General features: G+C 43.0%; 1 protein-coding gene across 3 annotated transcripts in view; it reads right to left on the reverse strand.

Annotated features, from left to right (window-relative positions):
• The window catches only part of CFAP36 (cilia and flagella associated protein 36), a 139,183-nt gene that overhangs the window by 55,694 nt on the left and 56,010 nt on the right, over positions 1 to 27,479 (reverse strand). The window contains exons 2-7 of one of the 3 annotated variants that reach the window (XM_039531713.1): positions 25,381 to 25,590; positions 23,117 to 23,181; positions 19,108 to 19,209; positions 13,630 to 13,762; positions 10,086 to 10,173; positions 5,174 to 5,225 (exon numbers count right to left, since the gene is read on the reverse strand). In XM_039531713.1, coding sequence (XP_039387647.1) covers positions 5,174 to 5,225; positions 10,086 to 10,173; positions 13,630 to 13,762; positions 19,108 to 19,209; positions 23,117 to 23,181; positions 25,381 to 25,590 — 650 coding nt within the window. The remainder of the gene's footprint in view (positions 1 to 5,173; positions 5,226 to 10,085; positions 10,174 to 13,629; positions 13,763 to 19,107; positions 19,210 to 23,116; positions 23,182 to 25,380; positions 25,591 to 27,479) is intronic. The other 2 variants (XM_039531714.1, XM_039531715.1) reach the window with 2 other exon arrangements.

Consider the following 27,479-nt stretch of genomic DNA (forward strand, 5'->3'; position numbering starts at 1 on the left):
TACAGTTAGTAGTTCTGCAATTTCACATTTGAGTTCCTTCAGAACTCTTGGGTGAATACCATCTGGTCCTGGTGACATATTACTGTTTAGTTTATCAATTTGTTCCCAAACCTCCTCTATTGACACCTCAATCTGGGACAGTTCCTCAGATTTGTCACCTAAAAAGAATGGCTCAGGTTTGGGATTCTCCCTCACATCCTCAGCTGTGAAGACCGAAGCAAAGAAGTAATTTAGCATCTCCACAATGGCCTTATCATCCTTGAGTGCTCCTTTAGCATCGTCCAGTGGCCCCACTGGTTGTTTGGCAGGCTTCCTGCTTCTGATGTACTTAAAATTTTTTTTGCTATTACTTGTTGAGTCTTTGGCTAGCTGTTCTTCAAATTCTTTAAATTATATTTTTATATTTTGTAACTGAACAAAACGTTGTGGTTGTTCTTTCACAAGTTTACAACTGAACATTGATTTAATACAGCTTTGAACCTTTAATATGCGAAGAATAATGCTGTTTTTAACCATCTTAATTTAAAAGAAACAAGCACAGAAACAGTTTCCTTACCTTGTCATATCTTTTTTTTTAAACTTTCCCTTAATTTTTTCAGTAGTTTACAGTTAACATAATACTGTACTGTATTTGCTTTTTTTTTTTTTTGGTCTCTGCTGCTGCCTGATTGTGTACATCCAGTTCCAAATGACCTGTGTGGTTGACCAGGCAGTTTGTAACTCGAGTGTTCATAACTCTGAGGTTCTACTGTAATTGATTTTAATTAAAAGGACAAATACAGCATATTTAGGAGTATTATCAAATCATTTAACTCACTTCATCAGAGGTAACTAAACCATTCTCTGGCTAGGAAAGATTCCCCCGCTCCCTCCCCGCCCCTCCCTCCCCCCCAAAAAAGAATAAGATCAAAAAACTTTGTGTTATTTATCCACTCTCCCATGTCCTTTTATAGAATTGTTGCCAGCATTCCTTTTAATCTTACAAAAACCTTCCTGCAGTTACCAGTTAGTACCAGTTTTCCTACATTCAATATGAATTTCAATTGGTGTTTTGTGGCTAAATACTCCTGAAATATTATATATGCTCTTTTTAGTTCTTATTTTTCTAGTGGTATCTCTCCTAGCTTTTTTCTTTAGATAGCTTCCCTCAGTGGTCAGGCCATTGCTGAATTCAACAATGTTTGCTATGGGAATGATTAAAGTGGTAAACCACTGATATGTAATTTAGCAAAAACTAAAAAAGTAATCTGATATTTCATCTTCTCATAGCTAGAGTAAGAGCATTTAACTATCATAAAATGAAGCACAACTACATGAATCTTGCTTGGATACTAAGATATCTGAAATTCTTCTACCCAAAGCTGCTGTTTTCCTGTATGAGCCAGGGTTAAAATAAGTTTTCATAAAAGCTCTTAAAAGATTAACAATGTCAACACAAACACTGTACTTGCAAACACAGGGAAACTTTACCAAATTTTCAGGTCATAGGGGACAAAGTTTCTGTCCTGCAAAGATGTATGCACTCTCTCTAATCAGATCAATGTTAGTTCAAGTGCTTGCTGATGTCAATTCCATTTTAGATGCATGTGCACCCAAGGGCACAGTTGTTGGAATTTTTTGCCTTTAGCGGTATCTGTAGAGCCGGCTGTGGCACCCTCTGGAGTTCTGCACTCATGCACTGGTATATAAGGCGCCACCGGCCCTACGCCCTCTCAGTTCTTTCTTACTGCCGGTGACAGTTGGATGGAGTGCCTTCATCTTGCTTTGCAAGTGTGATAGCAGTTCTTACAGACTGTTGACGGTCTTCTTTGTTACATATAGTTGTCAGCTAATTAGTCATTAAATGTTATGTGTTAGTTTAGTTAGTTAGAGTCCCGGCAGGGACTGTGCCCCGGGGCAGGGCATACCCCATTCCCCAGACTTCAAACCGTGTTAATCATGAAACAGGCCAATGTGTGTGACACCCACAGCAGCTGCTTGAAGTGCTTGGGAGAGTCACACATAAATGAGAAGTGCAGAATTTGTAAAAACATTAATTCCAGGACTCAGAAAGAGTGGGATATCCGACTAAAGGCCCTCCTCATAGAGGCTGCATTTCACCCAGCATTGGAGCCTTCCAATCTGACTCTGTGCCCTTCACCATGCCAGTGCCAGCCCAATGAAACTCTTGGGGCATATCAGTGATATCGGTGCCATACTCTCACCACTCCTCCCAGGCTGCTGCGGATAAGCCACCTCATGCCAGTGCCGGGCTCAGAGCACAGTGCAGACTCCAGCACAGAGTTAAGAGAGCAGGTGTGGATGCCTAGGTTGCCATCACCAGAAGGGGAAGGTGCCCTGGTTCCTCCCCCCCGCAATGCCTTCATTGTCTTTGTCATCGGATGAGGTGGTGGCGAGCCCTTCCCATGCTAGCCTTCCCGATGACTACGGAGCACCAGGCTCTCCTCAAAAAGATGGCTTCCATCCTAAACCTGGAAGTCGAGGAGCTGGCAGAGCAATTGGACACTCTCTTTGACGTGCTATCGGCTGCTATCCCAGCATGGGTTGCGCTGCCAGTCCATCAAGGAGTTCTCAAGATTGCTAAAGTGCTATGACAAACCCCCTCATCCATTCCACCCACTTCCAAATGGGCAGAAAAGTATTATGTCCCTGCAAAGGGGTTTGAGTACCTGTATACCCACCCACCCACCCCCTGGGTCGCTCATTGTATCAACCAAAGGGACATGCCTAAGAATAAGGATGCCAAGCGACTGGACCTTTTTGGCAGCTGCCACTCTGGCTGAAGCTGCTATCCCAGAACCGCAGCAGGCGTCTGCACCTGAATCTAGCTGCGCTGCACCTGACGGCTTTGTTGCTGCATGGCTGAATGCAGAGGAACAGGGGTGCTTGGCCCATGTCCAACTGGTTCTGTTGGGCAGCAGGAAGCCCTCCACCAGGGCAACCTACCTGGCCAAATGGAAACGGTTTACATGTTGGGCCTTGAAACACGGTCTTCACTGCAGTTGATCCTAGATTACCTTCTGCATCTCAAGCTCCAGGGCGTGTCTCTTTCGTCGATCAAGGTCCACTTGGCAGCCATTTCGGCCTTCCACCCTCCGTTTCAGGGCAGGTCAGTCTTTGCTCACGACATGATGGTCTGGTTTCTAAAAGGTCTGAAGGCGGCTCTACCCGCAGGTCCATGACTCCATCCCTCCTTGAGACCTGAACCTCGTGCTGTCAAGGCTCATGGAGCCCCACTTTGAGCTGCTGGTTCCCTTCTTCTGCTCTCTTGGAAGGTCTCATTCTTGGTGGCAATAACATCAGCCCATAGGGTCTCTGAGATTAGAGCACTTACCTCAGAGCTGCCCTACACGGTGTTCTACAAGGACAAGGTTCAGCTGCGGCCACACTCAGATTTCCTGCCCAATGTAGTCTCGCAGTTTCATACCAACCAGGATATATACTTCCTGGTTTTCTTTCCAAAACCTCATAAGTCATATGAGGAGTGGAGATTACACTCTCTGGACATCAAGAGAGCACTAGCCTTTTACCTCAAAAGGACTAAGCCATTCCGTAAGTCGACACAGCTATTCGTCGTGGCAGCAGACAGAATGAAGGGCCTTCCTGTATCCGCCCAGAGAATTTCATCACAGATCACCACCTGCATCCATTTGTGCTATGAACAGGCGAAAGTGCCACCACTGGCGACTGTAGCAGCCGATTCAACCAGAGAGCAAGCTTGTCGGCAGCCTTCCTGGCCCAGGTGCCGATTCTGGACATCTGCAGGGATGCTACTTGGTCATCCATCCATACGTTCATGTCCCATTATGTGATCACCCAGCAAGTCCGGGACGATGCTGGCTTCGGTAAAGCAGTGTTGCAAACCGCATGACCATAAACTCCGAGCCCACCTCCAGGGATACTGCTTGTGAGTCACCTAAAATGGAATCAACATGAGCAAGCACTCAAAGAAGAAAAAACGGTTACCTACCTTTCATAACTGTTGTTCTTTGAGAGGTGTTGTTCATGTCCATTCCTTTACCCACCCTTCTACCCCTCTGTCGGAGTTGCCAGCAAGAAGGAGGGATAGCTCAGTGGTTTGAGCATTGGCCTGCTAAACCCAGGGTTGTGAGTTCAATCCTTGAGGGGGCCACTTAGGGATCTGGGGCAAAAATTGGTCCTGCTAGTGAAGGCAGGGGGCTGGACTTGATGACCTTTCAAGGTCCCTTCCAGTTCTAGGAGATTGGTATATCTCCTATTATTATTATTATAAGGAACTGAGAAGGCATAGGGCCAGTGGCACCTCATATACCAGCGCATGAGTGTGGAGCACCAGAGGATGCCACAGCCAAACCTACAGATACCGCTAAGACAAAAAATTCCGACAACTATGCACATGGGCGCGCACACATCTAGAATGGAATGGACATGAGTAACACATTCCAAAGAACAACAGTTATGAAAGATAGGTAACTGTTTTTTGTGCCAAGCTAAGTGCAGCAACTCTGGTTATGCACACATCTACTAGACAGTAAGATGAGTACGATACAACTGCTAAAGCTTACCTGTACTGAAATAAAGTATCAAAGATCCATAGTTATAAACACTTTGGCACACAGTTAGATTGTAAACACTTCAGAACAGTGACTATGTTTTTGTCTGTGTTTGTACAGCATCTTGCACAATGAGGCCTTGATTCTGATTAGAATCTCTGGGCACTATTACAACAATAAATATTACATAATGGACATCAAAACCATTTTTCAAACTGGATAACTGCAACTGAGAATAAAAAATGGCATAACCAGTGCCCCTCTCCTCTTCCTGTAGTGGGTAGACAGGGTGAGCTATTTGTTCGTTTTCTCCAAACACCACATCTCTCAGTTGGCCATTTGATAGAAACACATGCTTTATTTGTACTTCTTCTTTAACACGGAAGGGAGATGTCATTGGGCTGCTTCCCCCATGATGTTAAGACCATCATGCATATCACTGATGTTAATAATGTCATGAGAATGCACTCAAATAAAAGGGAGAGACATAGAAACTTCAAAAGCAAAGATAGTTTAATTTATAATGGCAACAAGGAGACTTTGCCATCACTGAAAGTTGCTATCAAGGACAAAAATATTGAGGACCTTATTACTTAATCATCACAACTGATTTTATATATATATGTAAAAAATGCACTCACCTCTTTAGACCTTTTCCTTTCTTGCTCCATTTCATACTCTTCCTTAGACTGCCTGTAAAACAAAAAAAATTGAGTAAATATGCAAGAGTCCTGCATATAAAAGTGATTCATATTGATTTAGCACTGCTTAAACACTCAAGGAACAATCTAAGGATAACAGTGATAAACCACCAAAGCCTCCAAAATCTTTGATGACTTCAATTAAAAGCAGGGGTCGGCAACCTTTGGCATACAGCCCATCAGGGTAATCCACTGGCAGGCCATGAGACATTTTGTTCACATTGACCGTCCGCAGGCACGGCCCCCCGCAGCTCCCATTGGCCGGGAATGGTGAACCGCAGCCACTGGGAGCTGCAGGGGGGCCGTGCCTGTGGCCAGTCAACATAAACAAAATGTCTCATGGCCCGCTAGCGGATTATCCTGATGGGCCACATGCCAAAAGTTGCCAACCCCTGATTAAAAGGGTACCCTCAATAGAAATAGAGAGCTCTGACAGACAGACAGACATCCTGAGAAATTATAGGCCTCATTCTCCTCTGTGCAGAACTAATCTGCATAGGAGAGTTTCCTGGGAATTCCTCCTTTGGGTGATAGATTCCCCCAGCATATTACCCAAGCAAGAAGATGGGGGTTCCACTCCTTTTAGTCACAGATAACCTGAGAACCACACAAAAGACAAGGCGCCTCTCAAAAAATATACATTGCCTCTTGCTTCCATCTGCTTATGGGCACTATCTGCTCTCTTTTATGATCATGGATGCCCTTCACCACTCTCTGAAGGGCAGAAGGTAGGGAGTTTCCACAACACAGAGGGGAAACATCATATAGTAATACAGCCTCAGACTAGTTGTGCTGGTTTTTGTTGATCCAGTTGCTTGCCACTTTTTTTTTTTTGGAGGGGGCGTGATCTAGAGGAGCCATATCAACTCTCCCATGCCAACTCAACTGAGCTGGAGCTCTGCAAAAGCCCCATCACAGGAGCTACAATAAGTTGTGGGAAAGAGGAAAGCATGGTGCAAAAACAGAACTCACATCATCTAAGGGATCAGTATCCCATCCAAACATGGACACAGAGAGGAGCACGGTATTCTGTCGATGCAAAGGAGCCATAATGCCGCTCTAACAAGGCAGCCAAGAATTGTCCCAACCATTGGGAGTTAAGGGAGTTAACTGTTAAGGGAGTGCCCAGAAGAAGAGGGCATAGCAAGAGTGCTCCTATATTCTGGCAATCCCTTGATGATGGAAGATGCCTTACTAGCTAGTGCAAGCTAAAGACGCCTGGCTCAGGAGGCTGGGATGGAATGGGATGGGAAGGGGGAGGAATATTAAAGTGGCACACCATTTGGTACCACTAAAGTAGATTAGACAGAGCTGAGGATTCAACCCTTATCCTCTAGAAACATCTGTGGGGTTTCTTCCCCATTAGCAACTAGTATTTACATCCTCTCATGATTAGGCCTTTAACAAGAAAGAACAGTTACTTACTCTTCAGTAACTGTGGTTTTTTGAGATGTAGTGAGTGTGGATCCTTCTGTACGTGCACATGCACCTGAACTTGAAATCTTTTGCACAGCAGTGTCTAGTGGGGCTGAACATGTGTCTTGTGCCTCCCCTCATGCTCCTGGATGGCACCATGGTCCCAGCCCTGCCTCAGTTCCCTTGCAACTCAAAGCCCATCACAGCAAAGGACTTCAAAAACAGGAAAGGAGGGCAGGTTGTGGGATCCATACTGAGTAAAACATCTTGAAGAACCAAAGTTATTGTAGGTAAATAACTGTTCTTTCACTGAGTATGTATCAGTGTGGATTCCACTGTAGATGACTGGCAAGCAGTATCCTCCTCAGGAGGTGGGCAGAAGAGTCAGAAGCATCAGTTGAATAGAGATGGAAGTTCAGTTCTCCTAAACTTTGCATCTGCTCTGGCAGCCAAACCCAGTGCGTAATGCTTGACAAACATGATCAAACTGCTCCATGTAGCAGTGTCACGTGGCCTGTATACCCTGTCACCCTTTGGGGTGGGGAAATGGGCAGTCGTGCCCCGTGTGTCATTTCACTATGGCTGCCTTTAGCCTCTCGGCTGCGTGGCCTAGTGGCCAGAGTTAATATGGCTGCCCTTAGACTCAGGGCTGTGAGGCCTAGAGGCCAGAGTCAATATGGCTGCCCTTAAGCTCAGGGCTGTGTGATGTAGCAGCCAGAGTCAACGTGGCGGCCCTTGGCCTCCAGGTTGTGTGGCCTGGTGGCTGGAGTTAATGTGGCTGCCCTTGGCCTCAGGGCAACTGAGTTGCTTTCTAGTATCAGTGTTGCTTTCTAGGTGAATACTTGGGCTGGTGACTGTGACAGAACAATAGCATTCTCTGCCTCGGGGGTGGTTGCAGAAAGGTTCATGATACAGTCCCAGAGCATAAATGTCCAGGGATCTGAGTGTTGCCTTGGAATCTCTGAGGGAATGTCTGTCACACTTCATCTGTTCTTGTACTAAATAGATCCATACCCTCAAAGCGTAAGTTCTCAGTTGTGGCTTGGACTTCTCTTGGTATCCCGGACACCTAAAGCCAGAAGGCCCAGTACATGGTGACTGCCATGGCCATCAAGTGAGTGTCTGTGTCTGATTCATGAACTGTCCCTGGTAGCGCAGTTCTAGCTATCATTTGGTCCTCTTTGATTATGTCTCTCAGCTCCTCCCTGCCATCTTGTGGGAATCAAGATAGGAAGGGGATCATCCTCTCCCACATCAGTAAGTTGTATTTCATGAACAGTACATGGTAGATCATGATGTGGAACTGGTGGGATGTGCTGAGGAGCAGGCCTTTAGGTTGAAAATGTCCAGCTTCTTGGGGTCCTTGTCTTTAGGAGTTTCTTTGTTTGATCTGCTTTTCTCCTGAATGATGGAGACAATGAGCAAGCCTGGTGTTGAATATGCATAGAATCACTCAAAGCCTTTGGGTGGACCCTGTTACTGTTTTTTCAGCTGCTCTGAAGTCAAGGGAATCAAGGCCTGGGTGTGCCACAGACACTTTGATGTATTTTGGGTTCTCTCATTGATCAGGAGAGCAATTCTTGCAGGCACCAAGGATGGTCAAACAAACTGAATCACCTTTGTTTTGATGTCCCTTGTATCCACTATCCTCGATGATACTTTCTAAAATGCCTTGAAGTCACTGATGGCCAGTGTTGGGGCCACAGTGACTGCTTCATCTCGGGACAAGGAAGATTTCTTCGGTGGGGAGGACAACTGGAGGGTGTCTCTTGCTAGTTCTTCCACTCTTGGGTATCCCTCCAGTTCTAGTGAGGGTGCTCTTGCCAGAGATGCCAAAGGTGGCGGAGATCTCCTCTTTGCCAAGACACTGGAAGAGACCCCATTCCAAAATCTGAGAGGACAGGCCCCAGTACAGCCAGTACAGCTTTGGTGGTGGGTTATATTGGTACTGGCCTGACCAAGGAGGGCCCATTGGCTGCCAGTTCCGCACTGGAACTTGGTATTACATGCCTTCGGGGTACCTTTGCTGGTATTGTCATTCTTGGCTTTCAGGCAATGGTGCCCTACTCAAGTAAGGGGAGAAGGAATGGCCCTTTCATAGGGAAGAGAGGTAACTCTCTAGGGATGCTATTGCCAACGCATGTAGTTCCAGCTCTGACATTAGTAGTTCCAGGGTAGATGTCTGTGTTGGGTTCAGTACTGAGAAAAGCAGCAAGGGGGGCTAGTCAAAGACATATCTTGGTACCAGGAATGGTTCCGGCTCTGGGGCTAGTGCCAGAGATCTCAACATGGAAGTCGATACCAGTGCACCACCCTTGTGCTCAGTCATTGCCAATGTCCTGGCACTATACTTCATTGATGCTTAGTATTTTGAAGGCTTCTGTCCTGGTCTAGAGTCCTCTCTGAGGGACAGATATGTTATCTGCTCCAAGCTGCATTTGCATTTTAATGGAGGAACCTTTTCACTTCAGAGGGTGAAGCCGGGTTTCTCTATCTTGGAGTTGCGCTGAAACTGTCCATGCCAACACAGTCCACACCAAGGCCTTTGGTGCCAAGCTAGATGTGGTCAGTTTGGGGGTGCCAATGCTGATGGTTTGGACACCTTTTATTTTCCCTTCCTTGCTAGAAGCATGGATGTTGTGCCCAGTAGCCAGGATACTCACCAAAGACAATCTCCTCAGTTCCTGTATGAAAGATATCTCCACTCCTGGATCTAAAGCTACCTTCATGAATTGCTCCAAGAGGTGCAGTCTGAACTTCACATCTCAAGATTTCAGGGTACAGGACAAAAAGAAGCAGGAGTCACACTTGTTGGGGATGTGTGCTTCCCCAAGACAAAACAGGCATCTGCTGTGTTCGTCTATGATGAGTATAAACTAACAGCAGGAATGACAAGGCTTAAATCCGGTGGGTTTTGATTTCATCTTAGCCAGTGACAGACGCAAAGCACCTCACCCAGGTGTATAGGGGGTTTTCCCAGGGGGAAATCTCTCTTCTTTCTTTCCTAACTGCTTTCTTCTTTCTTTTTTGGAATGGAAACACACAACAAAAAATCAAATGAAGAAATTAATAAAACAAACAGAAGAAGAGTTTCTTCACTGGAGAAGAGTTCTGAAATTCAGAAGCAGGTCAGATACAGTCCAGGTTGTCTCTCACTGCCAGGGGTGTTAAGCAGGAAATAAGAGAGGGTTGGGGACACTTTGCCCTATATACCTTCTCATGGAAGCACAAGGAGGCATGGCCCCACTGGACGTGGTTGTACAAAAGATTCCAAGCTTGCACACATGTACACTTATATTAGGATGCACACTGACACGTGTTGAAGAAGAATATTTATGCCACCTACAAAATGAAGGAAACACCCAAGTAAAATGCAGCAGCATATCCATGTATATCTACTACCATAAATATTAAGTAGGAGACCATTTCTTGTTACCTAAGAACCTCTCTGAGTATTTTCATTTCTTGTTGTTCAATTTCAGTGAACACATCAGAACCATCTGTCAAACAGTCAGGTAGCACACCTATAAAAAAAACATAGCAAAAACACATGTATTGCTCTAAAGAAAATGGATTCTCACTCCATTTTGCAAGCATTCTTCAACCAGAGAGAGAATAGTAGGGGGAAATTACTAAACTGTAATTCTGTGTCTCAGAAGATATGTTTCCAAAAAGATTCTAAATTTTTGGGTATCAACTTTCCAATATGAGACTGGCAGAACTCTCAAAGCTCTAAAGGACTGGTCCCCAAGGGCAGCTGTAGCTGGTAGAGCATGAGCCAGGCTCTCCATTATTCTGTGCCATTTTCCACATTTCCAAAGCTCCCAAGCGACAAGCCAAAGTGAAAAATTATCTTGCAGACTAAGAACTACACCGCTACCCCAATATAACGCGACCCGATATAACATGAATTCGGATATAATGCGGTAAAGCAGCGCTCTGGGGGGGGCGGGGCTGCGCCCTCTGGTGGATCAAAGCAAGTCTGATATAACACGGTTTCACCTATAACGCGGTAAGATTTTTTGGTTCCCGAGGACAGCGTTATATCGAGGTAGAGGTGTATTACAGAAGGAAAAAACAACACAAAACGACAAAACCCCAAACTCTGAAGGAGGAAAATGGGTGGATGAATGGGGATCATATCAGAAAGATCTTGAGAGAAGCACAATTACAGGTACAGTAACTCCTCGCTTAACGTTGTAGTGATGTTCCTAAAAAATGCTACTTTAAGCAAAATTATGTTAAATTAACCCAAGTTCCCCATAAGAATAATGTAATTTGGGGGTTTAGGTTCCAGGGAATTTTTTTTCGACAGACAAAGACTTCACACACACACACACACACACGCACACACACACACACACACACACACAGTTTTAAACAAACAATTTAATACTGTACACAGCAATGATGATTGTGAAGCTTGGTTGAGGTGGTGGAGTCAGAGGGTGGGATATTTCCCAGGGAATGCCTCGCTGCTAAATGATGAACTAGCACTCAGCTGAGCCCTCATGGATTAACACATTGTTGTTAATGTAGCCTCACACTCTACAAGGCAGCACGAATGAAAGGAGGAGGAGACACAGCATGGCAGAGAGAGACAGACACACACCATGTGTGTGAGTGAGAGTGAGAGACAGAGACACACACCGTGTGTGTGTGTGTGAGAGAGAGAGAGAGAGACACACACACACACACACACACACCATGTGTGTGTGAGAGAGAGAGATGCGCATTGCCCCATTAAGTACATTGACACCACTCTAAGTACACTGTCTTTTAAAGTAGATCAGGAAGTTGAGACAGCAGCTGCTTCCAGCAAGCTCCCTCCATCCTGAGCCCTGTCATGTCCCCCACCTGCTCTGTGGAGATAAGGTGCAGGAGCAGGGGAGGGGGACACCGTGACATTAGCACCCTTCTTCTCCCTGCCCCCTTGCACAGCAAGCAGGAAGCTCCCGGGAGCAGCTCCAAGGCAGAGGGCAGGAGCAGCACATGGCAGTGGTGGGAGGGACAGCTCAACTGCCCAGCAATTGATAGCCTGCTGGGCGGCTGCCACACAGGGAACTTAGGGGAGCTGATAGGGTGGCTGCCGGTCCACCCTGGTTCCAAGCCCCCACCAGCTAGCTCCAATGGGCTGCTCTTTCTGCAAGCAGTGGACAAAGCAGGCGGCTGCGAAACAACATTACCAGGGAGCATTGCGCAACTTTAAACAAGCATGTTCTCTAATTGATCAGCAATGCAACAACAAAACAACGTTCACTGGGACGATGTTAAGTGAGAAGTTACTGTAAGTAATTTTCCCTCATATAAAAGGTACTCAGATATTATGTTGATGAGTGGAATAAAACAGCCCATGAGGAAATTAGTAAATCTGTATTCAGTACATAGTTTGGATAATGTGCAGTAAATATGACATGGGGCCACACAATGAATGACAAAAATAAATATTTAATAGCTACCTATTAAGTGAGCATCATCCACCCTATGCACTGAATAAGACAAGGGTCCAGTGGAAAAAATAGTATGTGATCATGTAAAGACTATCATAATGCATACTCAGAAGGGGGCCAAATTAAGGTTGCACAGGCAACCTTAATTCTGGTATTTCCTAGCTTTTAAGTGCTTGACTTTGCAACCTTAATGTTGTTTTAGTGGAATTTCTTGTATATTATATGTGTGCATGTGTTTGAGTCTGTTGTTATTCAAACAGAAAATTGTAGGTATTTTTCCTTTTTTGTGGCCCCAATTCTGGGTTCCACCATGGCCCCTTTATGCTGGTTTTTAAAAGGAAACCACTTACAGAAACAGTCAGTGTGTTCAAACTGAGCATGTGTCCAGCCTACCCATTGGCTTGGACATTCAGCTTCTAGTCCCTGGCTCTGACCCTTAGCTCTGCTCTTGACTACACCCCTGGGTGTCCCATGGTCCTCATCCTTGACTCCACTCTAACCTCCAAGCTTGGCTACCCCCTTGGCTCCAACCGTTAGACCTGATTGCCCACATCCCAGTCATGTCCATTAGACTATTACTTGTAACAACTATATATTTTATTTACACACACACACTGTTCTTGTACAGACAAAAAAGGCAGAGGAAAATTGCAAAACCTTTAGATTTAGCAAGTTTCAAGCTTACTGTATGAAATACAAAAGTTGAAGTCTCCAGACAATAGCATGCTGAAATTACTGCACATATATATGTATGTAGTCATTACGAGTCAATAGATATTAATAGAGTGATTAAATAATAACTCTCATATATTTAACTCCTACAGTTTGAGATGCAGCACCTGAAAATGAGAGAGTAGTAATGGAAGTACACATCAAACTTACTGTACAGCCATTATGTTCAAAACTGCTATACAGAATGAAGTAAATATTCCCCCATACTGAGGGCCTAGGACACAAATAAATTGGTACGATTCCTCTGGGTAGAGAGTGGGGCTGGTGAGAAGATTTCAATGTGCATCCCCTACACAGTGTAGACTACAGCTCCTTGTGCAGCTATACATAGAGGTTTGGAGCAACGGTAAGGTTAGGTGTCAAATGTATCAGATGCTATGAACATCCATCTGTCCTTGTCCTCCACTGAGCTGGGGAACAGGCAACTTGAGAGCTGCTGCACTTTGGATCACGACTACATTGTGCCAAATTTTAGTTACTTTTGTAATACCACCATTTAAATCAGAAAATCCTTAAACTGAAATTTGAATCCAAGTTTCACAGAAATAATCTAATAAGCTTTCATATAAAGTTTTAGATACATTTTAAAAGGAATACAATTAGCTGTGGCTGACAGAACCAGTTGTAGACTCAGGGTGAAATCCTAGCCCCACTGAAATCAATGGAAGTTTTGCCATTGAATTCATTTGGGCCAAGATGTGACCTTAAGTATTTATGGATTGGTAGACCATACAGTTATCCACAAAACAGCTGAAAAGATGCACTGAGAACTAAAATTTCTCATTTACTATTTCTTACCATTTCTTTCTTGAATGATTCTAATGGCTTGCAACTGCATTTCAATGTTTTTCTGTACCATCATTTCCTTAAATAATCTAAAATCTTCTGCTGCCAACACTGGTTGCAAAATGGCCTTTGGGGGGAAAAAAATCTACAAATTAATTAAAAACCGTATAGAAATAAAAAACTGATCATTTTAAAATAGCCCAAACACAAAAGATGTGTATTATCACAGCAAGACAACATTTGTATGTTGTGTCTACTTAGAATTTTTTTTGTTTTATGCCCTGAAATAAATAGCTATTGCTGACACAATGCCAAGAATGCTGGAAACAACAGCCAACTATCCAAGGATTCATGAGCCTGGAAAACAAAGAGCTTTTCTTGTCTTATGCTCTTTAAAATCCATCACTGACATATCTGATTTTCTGTTTTCTAAATGCAGTTTATAAACTGTACGATATAGTAAAATTACTGCTGGTGGAATTCTGTGCCCAAAAATAAAAAATTCTATGCACAATATTTTTAAATTCTGCAAAATTCTGCATATTTTATTTTTCAAAATAAAACAATATAATCACACCAGTTTCAATTATTTTTGGTCATTTATTTCAAAATACCTGTCAGCAAGTAGGTCTGTAATAGTACCGACAACAAAAAAAGATTCAGGAAACGTTTTTTGACAAATAGATTCCTTACTAGGCATATTAATACAGAACTCCAAGTAATAATTTATTTAAACTATAATACAGAACCGTATTTCCTGCATCCCTCAGAAGCAATGCAAAGGCTTGGGAGAGTCAGGGGTGACAGAGGAGTTGAGGGAAAGGGAAGTAAATTGCTAGGAAGGAGCCTGGGTGTGAACTTGGAGGGTTGTTAGGCATGGGTGGGGAAAGTATGAAACAGTTTTTGGTGGGGAGGGTGAGGAGGGATTGTTAGGGAGCTTCCCCCATGCAGACCCTGGCTGACCCCTAGCCTCTCCCATTCAGTCAGGCACATCTGCCCCGTCCCCATGTGTGTCTGTGCCCTTACCCAGTCACTCCCTTTTCCCGATGTAGCTCTGCACTCTCCCCCATCCCCAAGTGTCTCTGTGCCCTCACCAAGCCTCTATGTAGCTCTGCATGCCCTCCCCCCATCCCCATGTGTCTCTGCACCTCCCTCCCCTCCGTGGACCTATGCCTCCACTCCCATTCAGCCCTTGCCCCAGTCTGTCCTCCCCCACAAGCCCTTATGAGCCCGTCTGACCCCTGCAGCACCCTGCGCTGTCTGTCTCTCCATAACCCCTGTCTCCTGACCTGGCCCGACAGGTACTGTGAAGAAGGCAGGCTTTCTCTTCCTTAGCTGGCTGTGAGCTTTCTGCTTTGTTCTATTGCCAAAATACCCTCTGGTGGGCAAAAGGTGGAACTGCAGCAACATTTTGGCAGAAGCTTTTTCTGTGCAAAAAATTAGAAATCTGTGGAGCTCGTTAATTATGTGCATGTGCAGAAGCGCAGAATTCCCCCAGGAATATAAAATATATTAAATGACTTAATTCAACATTGAGGCCCCAGTCCTTCAATGAATTCCATTGCAGGTGGACCTCTACACCAGCAGAGAATCCCAGTGAAGTCAATGGGACTCTGTATGAATGTCAAGGTAACCCATGTATAGTTCATTGCAATACCGGAGCCTAATATATTTAATTATTTTTAATTGAACATTATTATAATTATAGCGAGACTGTAATTCTGTCAAACTTATCAATATTTTAATAGTTATACCCAACTCTTCTAGACATGACAAAAATATTTAAGGATGTCAAAAGGAATAATAAACATTAAAAGCTGGTTGGTCTATTGGCCTATAATAGTGCTCTGCATTTTATGTGAATTGGATTCCATTCTCATGGTGAAATCCTGGCCCCACTGAAGTCAGTGGCAAAACTCCCAGTGACTTTAGTGGGGCCAAGATTTTATCTTCAGTATTCTTTTTCCTCTCAAGCTCACAGGAGAGTGGTATGAAGGCAACACACGCAGCCCATATACCCATTCCTTCTTGGCTGGTGACAGAACTTTGAGTCATTAGTGCTGTTGGACTGAAAGGTAAGTAGGAGGACTGTAGAATTACACTGGAAAGACAGATTACACTTGGCTAAGTGCCACACCATTACTGTAATGGTGGAGAGAGACTTGATGCATGATGCAGTGGTGGTGCGACTTACTCTGTAGCAACTTTTGTGTGTGGTTAAAAGGTATATTACAAGCACTGAAGGTGCTTGCAACAGAGCTAACACTTAAATTTCTCTAACGTAGACTAGACTCCAGATTCTGGATAGGCCATAAAAAAGAAGAAGAAGAAAGCTAGTGGTTAAGGGAAAATACCTGGAATATATCCCCTGCCCTCTTTCTAATGACAGCCAACACATTATGGTATGGTTGCTAAAAGGAATAAGATGTCCAACATTTTCTCCTCCACACTACAGTTCAACTTAAGTGCTACAATTTGGTGAGCTTTCCCATAATCTGATTTTGCAGCTCTATAAAATAATGTTGAAGGACTATGCTGTGTCCAAGATAATTAGAAACCAACAAGAGTGATTGCTAATCTTTCTCCAATTGAAAAATCATGTGGGCAGAAATTGGCCAGATATCCATTCCAAAACTTTTCTAAAACCTGGATGTTTTTATATTTGTATTGAAGTTTAAGTGATTTGAAGAATTGTGGCTCAAGTCAATCTTCCTTTGCATCTTATTTTGTAAACAAATTTAAGGAAACTGATTGATAAGGATTACACTGTCCTTGTTATTTTCCCTTTGCAGTAAGGGTTTTAAGTCTCAACATCCCATGCCATCCTAAACAAGCTCTCTCCTTTCTTAAGAATTCACAGCCTTTAAATTACTTATAAACTTACTCTGTCTCTCCTTCTAGCCCTCTTAGTCATCACTTCACCAAGTGATATTTTGGGTTCTTTTAAATTTTACTCAAAAAAATCAATCCCACTATTGCCCTTTAATCTTTTTTTTTTTTTTTTGGCTCTTGTCTGAACTCCCTCCAATTTGTCTACCTGTTCATCATTTTCAGTTGTTGAGATCAACCAACCAATCACATAGAATCATAGAAGATGAGGGTTAGAAGAGACATCAGGAGGTCATCTAGTCCAACCCCCTGCTCAAAGCAGGACCAACACCAACTAAATCATCCCAGCCAGGGCTTTGTCAAGCCAGGCCTTAAAAAAATCTAAAGGATGGAGATTCCACCACCTCCCTACATAACCCATTCTACTGCTTCACCATTCTCCCAGTGAAATAGTGTATCCTAATATCCAACCTAGACCTCCCCCATTGCAACTTGAAACCATTGCTTCTTGTTCTGTCATCTGCCACCACTGAGAACAGCCTAGCTCCATCCTCTTTGGAACCCCTCTTCAGGTAGTTGAAGGGCTGCTATCAAATCCCCCCTCACTCTTCTCTTCTATAGATTAAACAAGCTCAGTTCCCTCAGCCTCTCCTCATAAATCATGTGCCCCAGCCCCCTGATCATTTTTGTTGCCCTCCGCTGGACTCTCTCCAATTTGTTCACATCCTTTCCGTAGTGGGGGGCCCAAAACTGGATGCAATACCCCAGATGTGGCCCACCAGTGCCGAATAGAGGGGAATAATTACTTCCCTTAATCTGCTGGCAATGCTCCTATTAATACAGCCCAATATGCTGTTAACCTTCTTGGCAACAAGGGCACACTGCTGACTCATATCCAGCTTCTCATCCACTGTAACCCCCAGGTACTTTTCTGAAGAACTGCTGCTTAGCCAGTCAGTCCCCAGCCTGTAACGGTGCATGGGATTCTTCCATCCTAAGTGCAGGACTCTGCACTTGTCGTTGTTGAATCTCATCAGATTTCTTTTGGCCCAATCCTCCAATTTGTCTAGGTCACTCTGGACCCTATCCCTACTCTCCAGCATATCTACCTCTCCCCCCAGCTTAGTGTCATCTGCGAATTTGCTGAGGATGCAATCCATCTCATCATCCTGATCATTAATAAAGATGTTGAACAAAACTGGCCCCAGGACCGACCCTTGGGGTACTCTGCTTGATACTGGAGGCCAACTAGACATCAAGCTGTTGATCACTACCCATTGAGCCTGAAAATCTATCTACCTTATAGTCCATTCATCTAATCCATACTTTTGTAACTTGTTGGTAAGAATACTGTGGGAGACCGTATCAAAAGCTTTGCTAAAGTCAAGATATATCATATCCACTGTTTTCCCCATATCCACAGAGCCAGTTATCTCCTCATAGAAGGCAATCAGGTTGTTCAGGCATGACTTGCCCTTGGTGAATCCTTGCTGACTGTTCCTGATCACTTTCCTCTCCTCTGAGTGCTTCAAAATGGTTTCCTTGAGGATCTGCTCCATGATTTTGCCAGGGACTGAGGTGAGGCTGGCTGGTATGTAGTTCCCCGGGTTCTCCTTCTTCCCTTTTTTAAAGATGGGCGCTATATTTGCCTTTTTCCAATCATCCAGGACCTCCCCCGATCACCACGAGTTTTCAAAGATAATGGCCAATGGCTCTGCAATCACATCAGCCAATTCCCTCAGCACCCTAGGATGCATTAGATCTGGACCCATGGACTTGTCCATGTACAGCTTTTCTAAATAGTCCTTAACCTATTCTTTCACCACTGAGGATTGCTCACCTCCTCCCCATACTGTGTTGCCCAGGATAGCAGTGTGGGAGCTGACCCTGTGTATGAAAACTGAGGCAAAAAAAGCATTGAGTACTTCAGCTTTTTCCATATCATCTGTCACTAGGTTACCTCCCCCATTCATTAAGGGTCCCACACTTTCCCTGACCTTTTTCTTGTTGCTAACATACCTGTAGAAACCCTTCTTGTTACCCTTCACATCCCTTGCTAGCTGCAGCTCCAGTTGTGTTTTAGCCTTCCTGATTACACTCCTGCATGCTCAAGCAATATTTTTATACTCCTCCCTGGTCATCTGTCCAAGTTTCCATTTCTTGTAAGCTTCCTTTTTGTGTTTAAGCTCACTGAAGATTTCACTGTTAAGCGAAGCTGGTCGCCTGCCATATTTGCTATTCTTTCTGCACATCGAGATGGTTTGTTCCTGCACCCTCAATAAGGCTTCTCTAAAATACAGTCATAGTTGTATGGCTTTCATAGTTAACTTTAATTCATTTGTATTGTGTAGTTAATACAACTTAAAATTAATTAAAAAAACACAAAACACAGAAAACAAATTTTGATAAATTTTTGATGCCACATACAAATATATGGCCTTCAAGTGACACCACTGATCTAAATTAAAACTGCAGAAGTAGTTTGCTAGCCATAATTCATAGCTGATGGGTATGAATTTATTATAGAATTTTAGAAAATGAAAACTTTTCTGCAAAAAAGGACCTGTAATGCTATATTAGTGGAAATAGAAAATTAACTGATTATCAATTAAAATCCAGCCATTACTGTGGACTATAACAGCATAACATAGGAAAATATACCTGTGATGTATGTGACTTTGCAAGAGGAGATGAACACGCTTCTTGAAATGTTTCTTCATTAATTCCAATTTCCTTAAGATAACCTTCTAGCAGTTTTTCAACCTACAAAAAATTATGAGTCTTACCTTCTACTAATTTTTACCTCAACACATAGACATATAAGTCACCAAACTTTTAAACATCTGTCAAACCATACTAATTGTCAATACATTATTTTACTATTGTGAATTTTATTTTTTTACAGTATCTTGATTCATTTGAAAGTCACTACAATATTATTAAGAAAATTAGTTATAGTGAAAATCTCAGAAACTTGCTGGTATGTAGTATCCTCCAGAAATCCACAGTGGTTTAGTGAGTTAATTAGAAAACTTTACCAGAGCTGCTGAACAAAATAGAAGGCATACATCACAGATTCCAGCCAGGATTCTGATTGTCAGCTTGACTAAATAGTGGATACCAAACTCTCAAGTCTATGAATGCAAAGAGTATTTTAGCTAGAGACTAGGTCAGTGTAATTGAAGAAAATGTGGTAACACTAAAAAAGATACAGTTGTGTATCAAAGTTTCTTGATAAGAACAATATTTTAATCTAAAATGTGATACAGAACAAGGATATGGAGAAGTATAAATGAAATATCAGATTAGATTTTAAGGTTTTGGTACTTGCGTATAAAGACCTAATTGGCCCAGTATGTATCAACCTACTTTTGACACTGCCTCATTTGCAGTTAGTGGAGGCACTGATGCTAGCCTCTCACCCGGATATAATAAGATGGGGATTTAGCTTGGTGTTCTGCATAAGGGCTCATAACTCAAGAAAGACCCCTACCCCTTGTACAAAATAGCACAGGTTTATGAACTTTCAAGGCATGTTGTAGGGCCCGTTTGTTTTAGCTCAACTCTGAAGAAATATAGGGGGATACAGACCAGTGTATGGGGATGTTAGTATTTGATCGTGTTGTTGATTGTTAAAAGGGGTGGACTGACTGTATTGCATTAGGGTTTTCTAATTTTAAACAACTGACAGGACATTCAAAGTCTGTGAATGGACAATTTTTATTTTTTCTAAATTGGACGAAAATAAAATAAATAAATAAATGTCCACACAAATTACAAGATGATAATTTAAATGCATGCCTAACACTAATATATTTTACGTTTATTCATTATGCTTTATTTGGATTATGGAGAAACTTCAAAGTCTGGGATTTAAGGAATCCAATCTGAATTGATACCATTTGAATACACAGTTTACACCATGATTTCTATGTATGTGTGTTTGGGGCATGCCCCACAATGGCCAAATTCAAGAAAAAGATCTTGGATAAAATTAAATTGATCTTAAAAATGGACATCAACATGATACAACCATACTATGTACTTCAAGAATAGTAACCTGAACAGGGTCCAAGAAGGCAGTAAAATATAGGCCAACTGCCAAATCCTAGTCCCTATTTCAAGACTGAGACAACGGGATTTGAGTATGGAATATCTGCTGAGGTGGGAAGAATGGAATCCACTCTCAGGCCATAAAGTATGACAAGTTTATGCCATGCCTGTGTGCAAGGGTATGGGCAATATGGGACAATGCAGAGATGAGTATTTTGGAGAAATACTTATTCTCTGCTTTAAGAGATTGTTCTGATATTTTTCAAATATTCAAAAATTAAAATAACTTTAAAAATTCAAATTTTGCATGTGGTTAGTTATCAGGGAAGAATCACCACTTTACTAAGATTAGAGAAAAGAGAGCCAGTAAAACAAAATTACAAACAACTAAAACTTGCACACATTCTGATATAAATTTCCTTTGTCCGATAAACAGACTTTTGCACCACTATAATTGCCAGCAGTAACAGTCTTGCAAGTGCACAACTGAGTAAAAAAAAACACTATTTCCTTACTTATTTAAATGTACAATTCCTTAGATGCAATCACAACCTCAATAGCTATATGTGATGCCTGGGAGAGGCATTTTGTGTCTTTCTTACTATGATTGAAAGTGCTAGATCTCTTTAAACATCTAGGTACATCTAGATACTAAACTACTCAAGATAGTTAAGACCAAAGCAGACTGTGAAGAACTTCAAATAGATCTCACAAAACTAAGTGATTGGGCAACAAAATGAAAATTTAATGTGGATAAATGTAAAGTAATGCACATTGGAAAAAATAACCCCAACTATACATACGTTATGATGGGGGCTAATTTAGCTACAACTAATCAGGAAAGAGATCTTGGAGTCATCGTGGATAGTTCTCTGAAGACATCCACGCAGTGTGCAGCCACAGTCAAAAAAGCAAACAGGATGTTAGGAATCATTAAAAAAGGGATAGAGAATAAGACAGAGAACATCTTATTGCCCTTATATAAATCCATGGGACGCTCACATCTTGAATACTGCATACAGATGTGGTCTCCTCATCTCAAAAAAGATATACTGGCATTAGAAAAAGTTCAGAAAAGGGCAACTAAAATGATTAGGGGGTTGGAACGAGTCCCACATGAGGAGAGATTAAAGAGGCTAGGACTTTTCAGCTTGGAAAAGAGGAGACTAAGGTGGGATATGATAGAGGTATATAAAAGCATGAGTGGTGTGGAGAAAGTGAATAAGGAAAAGTTATTTACTTGTTCCCATAATATAAGAACTAGGGACCAACAAATGAAATTAATGGGCAGCAGGTTTAAAACAAATAAAAGGAAGTTCTTCACACAGCGTACAGTCAACCTGTGGAATTCCTTGCCTCAGGAGGTTGTGAAGGTTAGGACTATAACAGGGTTTAAAAGAGAACTAGATAAATTCATGGAGTTTAAGTCCATTAATGGCTATTAGCCACGATGGGTAAGAAATGGTGTCCCTAGACTCTGTTTGTCAGAGGGTGGAGATGGATGGCAGGAGAAAGATCACTTGATCATTACCTGTTAGGTTCACTCCCTCTGGGGCATCTGGCATTGGCCACTGTCGGTAGACAGGATACTGGGCTGGCTGGACCTTTGGTCTGACTCAGTATGGCCAGTCTTATGTTCTTACATTTCTAGTGCGTGCAGGGAAGGAACCTCTGGTTATGTTACATTTTATGCCATTAACAAAAAGTAGGTGTCACAAATAGATCCCGCAAAGTAAATTTAGATTACTATGAAAACGGCTTATGTCCAGCTAAACAGGAGGAATTTCAGAATCCCAATGCATGGTGTACAGAGTAGAGTATTATATCTATTAGGCACCGAGAAACTTTTTTGGAGAGAACCTATATGGATGAGATGGACTCTACCATAACCAAAGTGAAACCAGAGGGTTGGAAATTATATAAATCACCCTCACCTGAAACGCTGTGTTCAGTTCTAGTCACCCTAGCTAAAAATAAGGAATTCAGAGACAGGCACTGAAAATAATGAGTTATAGAAAGACTTCCAAAAACAAAAAAGATTGAAAAGTTTGGTATTTTTTAGTCTACACAAATAAGATGATTCATGAGAGGTAAACAAAATAATAAAGTTTTAAAAGGGCAAATCAGCTCCTTCTACTTATCCTCCCATAATTAAATATTTCCTTGTTCTTGTATTAAGTTGAAAGGCAACAAATTTAAAATTGATAAAGGAAATACATACTTCATAATGCATAATTAACTTGTAGAACTCGCTGTCACAAGAGATCACTAAGGCCAAAAATTTAGTAGGATTCAGAAAAGAATTCTTTATTTATAGAAATAGTGAAGACATACACAGTTACATTAAGTAGAATAAAACTGTTTTTAGACGGTATATGAACCTTCACACTTCAGGGTATAAGTCAACTACTAAGGCTTAGTTTTAGGAAGAAATGTCACCTCTCAGTTAGTGGACAAAAATGGAATAACCATGAGGTTCTCACATATCCCCCTGACACATCTGGTACTGGCCACTGTCAGAGACAAGAGACTGGACTAAATGAACTACTGCTGATCCAATATGCCCATACCTATGCTCCAGATTCCTACACCCTAGCCATTGGTGAATAATACTCACCAGAGCTTTGTACTCCTGATGAATCTCCGTATAGGACAACTTGCTTTCTTCTTCATCATCAAAAACTGAAATTAAAAAAAAAAACACTTGACTTTTCTTAAAAATGTATATGTCAATAGTACGAAGAGTATTTCAAGTATTGAAATATTAAAGTTAATTACCTTCAATTAAATGCAGCCCTAATTAAAAAATAAGATCTACCTATTACAAAAGGTAATATATATTTAACCTCAAGTCACATACCCAGCCATGGCCCCAAGCCATCCAGGGATAGAATGATATACAGGAATATCACAGCTTTCCAACTGCTAGAAAAATATGTTATGACAGTGTTAAACTGCAGAAAAACCTACAAATTATAAATATTTATTATATTCAGATAGATAACAGTTGGGAAGAGTGAGTTCAATATGCCCAATTTCCAATTATCAAGAAAATGTATGGCATGATTTGCAATACAACTCACATATTGTTTGCTATAAGACTTCAAGCTAAGTATTGTGTGTGTGCACCCCCGCACTGTCGATCAAAACATTTCTATAGCTGTCCATCCCACCCACGCACACATGGCTCCCCACCTGCCACAAAGCTAATCAGCGTACACGGGCATTCCTCCTTCAGTTCCTTTTCTACCACAGAGTCAACCAGTGGAAACTCCAAAACAGAGGGGAGGAGGGAGGGTCATGGAGCACCCATAGGGACACACATCTCGAAGAACCATCGTTACTGCACAAGGTGAGTAACTTCTTCTTCGAGTAGTGTCCCTATGGGTGCTCTACTGTAGGTGACTCCCAAGCAGAACCCACCGCTGGAGGCTGGGACTTCGGAGTCAAGTCTGATATAGATGATAATACAGAGGCCCTGAATTGGGTGTCTGGAGCTGAATCACTCAGAATGGCATAGTGTTCTGCAAAAGTATTGTGACGGACTCAGACCAGAAGGATAGTGGGGGAAGGCAGGTGTATCAGCCTCAGGATGAGCAGGTCCCTTTCCCTGGGCAGCCAAACAGGGGCTGCTCCAGGGCAACTGGGACACCTGATGCCAATTAACCAGTTAGGCCGTTAGGCTAATGGAGACAGCTGGAACCAATCAAGGTCCCACTCATATCGCTTAAAAGCTCTCCTTCCAGTTCCCTCAGGAGAGCCCTGGTGAAAGGAGCTAGAGGAGAGGAAGCATTGCTGAAGCCTGAGGTAAGGGTGATGCTAGAAAAAGGGGACCATGGGGAAGTGGCCCAGGGAATCAAAGCAGCTCCAGTAGTGAAGGGGAAGCTGCGAACAGCTGCTACCATTAGGGTCCCTGGGCTGGAACCCGGGAGTAGAGGGTGGGCCTAGGTTCCCTCCCCTGCCCTATGCTCTACAGAGATCCCTTTTAGAGGGGAAGCAGGCCTCGGTCCAGGCAGGACCACGCCTACTGCACCTACTAGCTCAAAGGAGCAACAGAGACTGTGGGGTATCCCCCCTTCCCACCTCCCATACTGGCCTGTGATGAAAGTAGCTCGGTAGGCTGTGACCCTTGCCGCTACACTGAGAAAGGGAGGTCACATTGAGGGCCTTAGCAAGCTTCTGAGGCCACTGAATCCGCCCAGAAGTGCAAGATCCACCAATACAGGCTCAGAGCTTTGTCACAGTATGTGCAGAGGCCCATGTAGCTGCCCTGCATATCTCTGGTATGAGGATACTCTTGGAGAAGGCGATAGTCGAGGAGACCGCTTTTGTGGAATACATGCATACTGAAGGTGGGGGTGTTACCCCTCACCATTGGTAGCAGAGTCCAATACAGCAAGGAGTCATCTCTGAATGGATATCGCTGCACCTTTTGACCTATTTGCAACTGAAAGGAAGAGCCTCAGAGATTTTCAGAAGGTCTATGTCCTGTCTAAATAGAATGCCAAAGCTCTCCTCACATGGAGGGTATGGAAGATGACCTTCCTATTGTCCATATTTGGTTTTGGATATAATATTGGGAGTTGAATGAGTTGATTCATTTGAACTACAGAAGTTATTTTGGGAGTGAATTTGGGGTTTGGTCTTAGTGTGACCTTATCCGGGAATAACACCGTAAAAGGGGGATGCGCCATCAAAGCTGCTATCTCCCCTGTCCTTCTTGCAGAAGTGATGGCATGAGGAACGCCATATTCATGGAAAGGTGAGTTAATGAACAAGTGGCCATGGGTTCGAATGGCGGTCTAGTTAGTCCTTTTAGTACGAGGTTGAGGTCCCATTGTGGAGTAGGGGTCCTGGGTTGTGGGAAAAGATTTGCTCTACCTTTTTCTTTGTAGTCAGGTGAGAGACAATCAAATAGTCTTCCACCTCCTGGTGGAAGGTAGCAATTGCTGCCAGGATAGAGGTGACATCCGTGGATTGGCAGCATATCTGGAATATCTCCCATTTCTGCAGGTAGGTGTGATGAGGAGAACCCTTTCCACTGTGCAATAGTACCTCCTGTATTTCCTCCAAGCAGAATGTCTCTATGTGCTGGAAACAAAAAGGAGCCACATTTTGAGATGTAGGATCCATAAACTGGCATGAAGGGTGAGACTCTTGTTCTGTGACAGAAGGTAGGGAGTGATGGTAGAATCACTGGTGGACACAACGCCAGCTGGGACAGGTAAGGGTACCATATCTGTCTGGGCCATATGGGAGCAATCAGAATATTTGCTTTTTCCTTTTTTGTCTTCAATAACACCTTTAGTAATAGAGGGAATGGAGGAAAGGTGTAAAGAAGGCCCTTGTTCCAAGGGAGGAGGAGAACGTCTCCTCTGGAATGTCGTCTCATCCCCGGTCTTGAGCAGTACTGCGGACATTTCTTTCTCTGGTAGGTAGCAAACAAGTCTATCTCGGGCTACCCCCATTTCCTGAATATATCATGTAGAACAGAATCATAGAATCATAGAATTCAAGATCAGAAGGGACCATTATGATCATCTAGTCTGACCTCCTGCAAGATGCAGGCCACATAAGCCGATCCACCCACTCCTGAACTAATTCTCTCCCTTGACTCTGCTGTTGAATGCTCCAAATCATGATTTAAAGACTTCAAGTAGCAGATAATCCACCAGCAAGCGACCCCTGCCCCATGCTTCGGAGGAAGGCGAAAAACCTCCAGGGCCACTGCCAATCTACCCTGGAGGAAAATTCCTTCCCGACCCCAAATATGGCGATCAGCTGAACCCCGAGCATGTGGGCAAGACTCTCCAGCCAGACCCTCTGGAAAAGGCTAACAATATCCCAACATTGACCCTTTGTACTAATTACCAGTGTGGCATGTTATTGACCTATTGACTAAACCCGTTATCCTATCATACCATCTCCTACATAAACTTATCCAGCTTAATCTTAAAGTCATGGAGGTCCTTCGCCCCCACTGTTTCCCTCGGTAGGCTGTTCCAGAATTGCACTCCTCTGATGGTTAGAAACCTTCATCTAATTTCAAGCCTAAATTTCCTGACTGACAATTTATATCCGTTTGTCCTCGTGTCCACATTAGCACTGAGCTGAAATAATTCCTCTCCTTCCCTGGTATTTATCCCTCTGATATATTTAAAGAGTGCAATCATATCTCCTCTTATCCTTCTTTTGGTTAAGGAAAACAAACCGAGCTCCTCAAGTCTCCTTTCATACGACAGGCTTTCCATTCCTCGGATCATTCTAGTGGCCCTTCTTTGTACCCGTTCCAGTTTGAATTCATCCTTCTTAAACATGGGAGACCAAAACTGCACACAATACTCCAAATGAGGTCTCACCAACGCCTTATATAACGGAACTAGCACCTCCTTATCTCTACTAGAAATACCTCGCCTAATGCATCCTAAGACCGCATTAGCTTTTTTAACGGCCACATCACATTGCCTACTCATAGTCATCCTACGATCAACCAGGACTCCTAGGTCCTTCTCCTCCTCCGTTACTTCCAACTGGTGCGTCCCCAGCTTATAACTAAAAGTCTTGTTAGTCATCCCTAAATGCATAACCTTACACTTCTCATTATTGAATTTCATCCTGTTACTAATACTCCAGTTTACAAGGTCATCCACATCTCCCTGGAGGATATCCCGATCCTTTTCCGAATTGGCAATACCTCCCAACTTGGTGTCATCCGCAAACTTTATCGGCCCACTCCTACTTTTGGTTCCGAGGTCAGCGATAAATAGATTAAATAAAATCGGACCCAAAACCGAAATTTGAGGAACTCCACTGGTAACCCCCTCCAACCCGACAGATCACCCTTCAATACGACCCTCTGTAGTCTCCCCTTTAACCAGCTCCTTATCCACCTCTGGATTTTCATTTCGATCCCCATCTTTTCCAATTTAACCAGTAATTCCTCATGTGGTACCGTATCAAACGCCTTACTGAAATCAAGA

The sequence above is a fragment of the Mauremys reevesii genome, linkage group 3 (assembly GCF_016161935.1).
Source record: "Mauremys reevesii isolate NIE-2019 linkage group 3, ASM1616193v1, whole genome shotgun sequence".
In the NCBI taxonomy this organism is placed as follows: domain Eukaryota; kingdom Metazoa; phylum Chordata; order Testudines; family Geoemydidae; genus Mauremys; species Mauremys reevesii.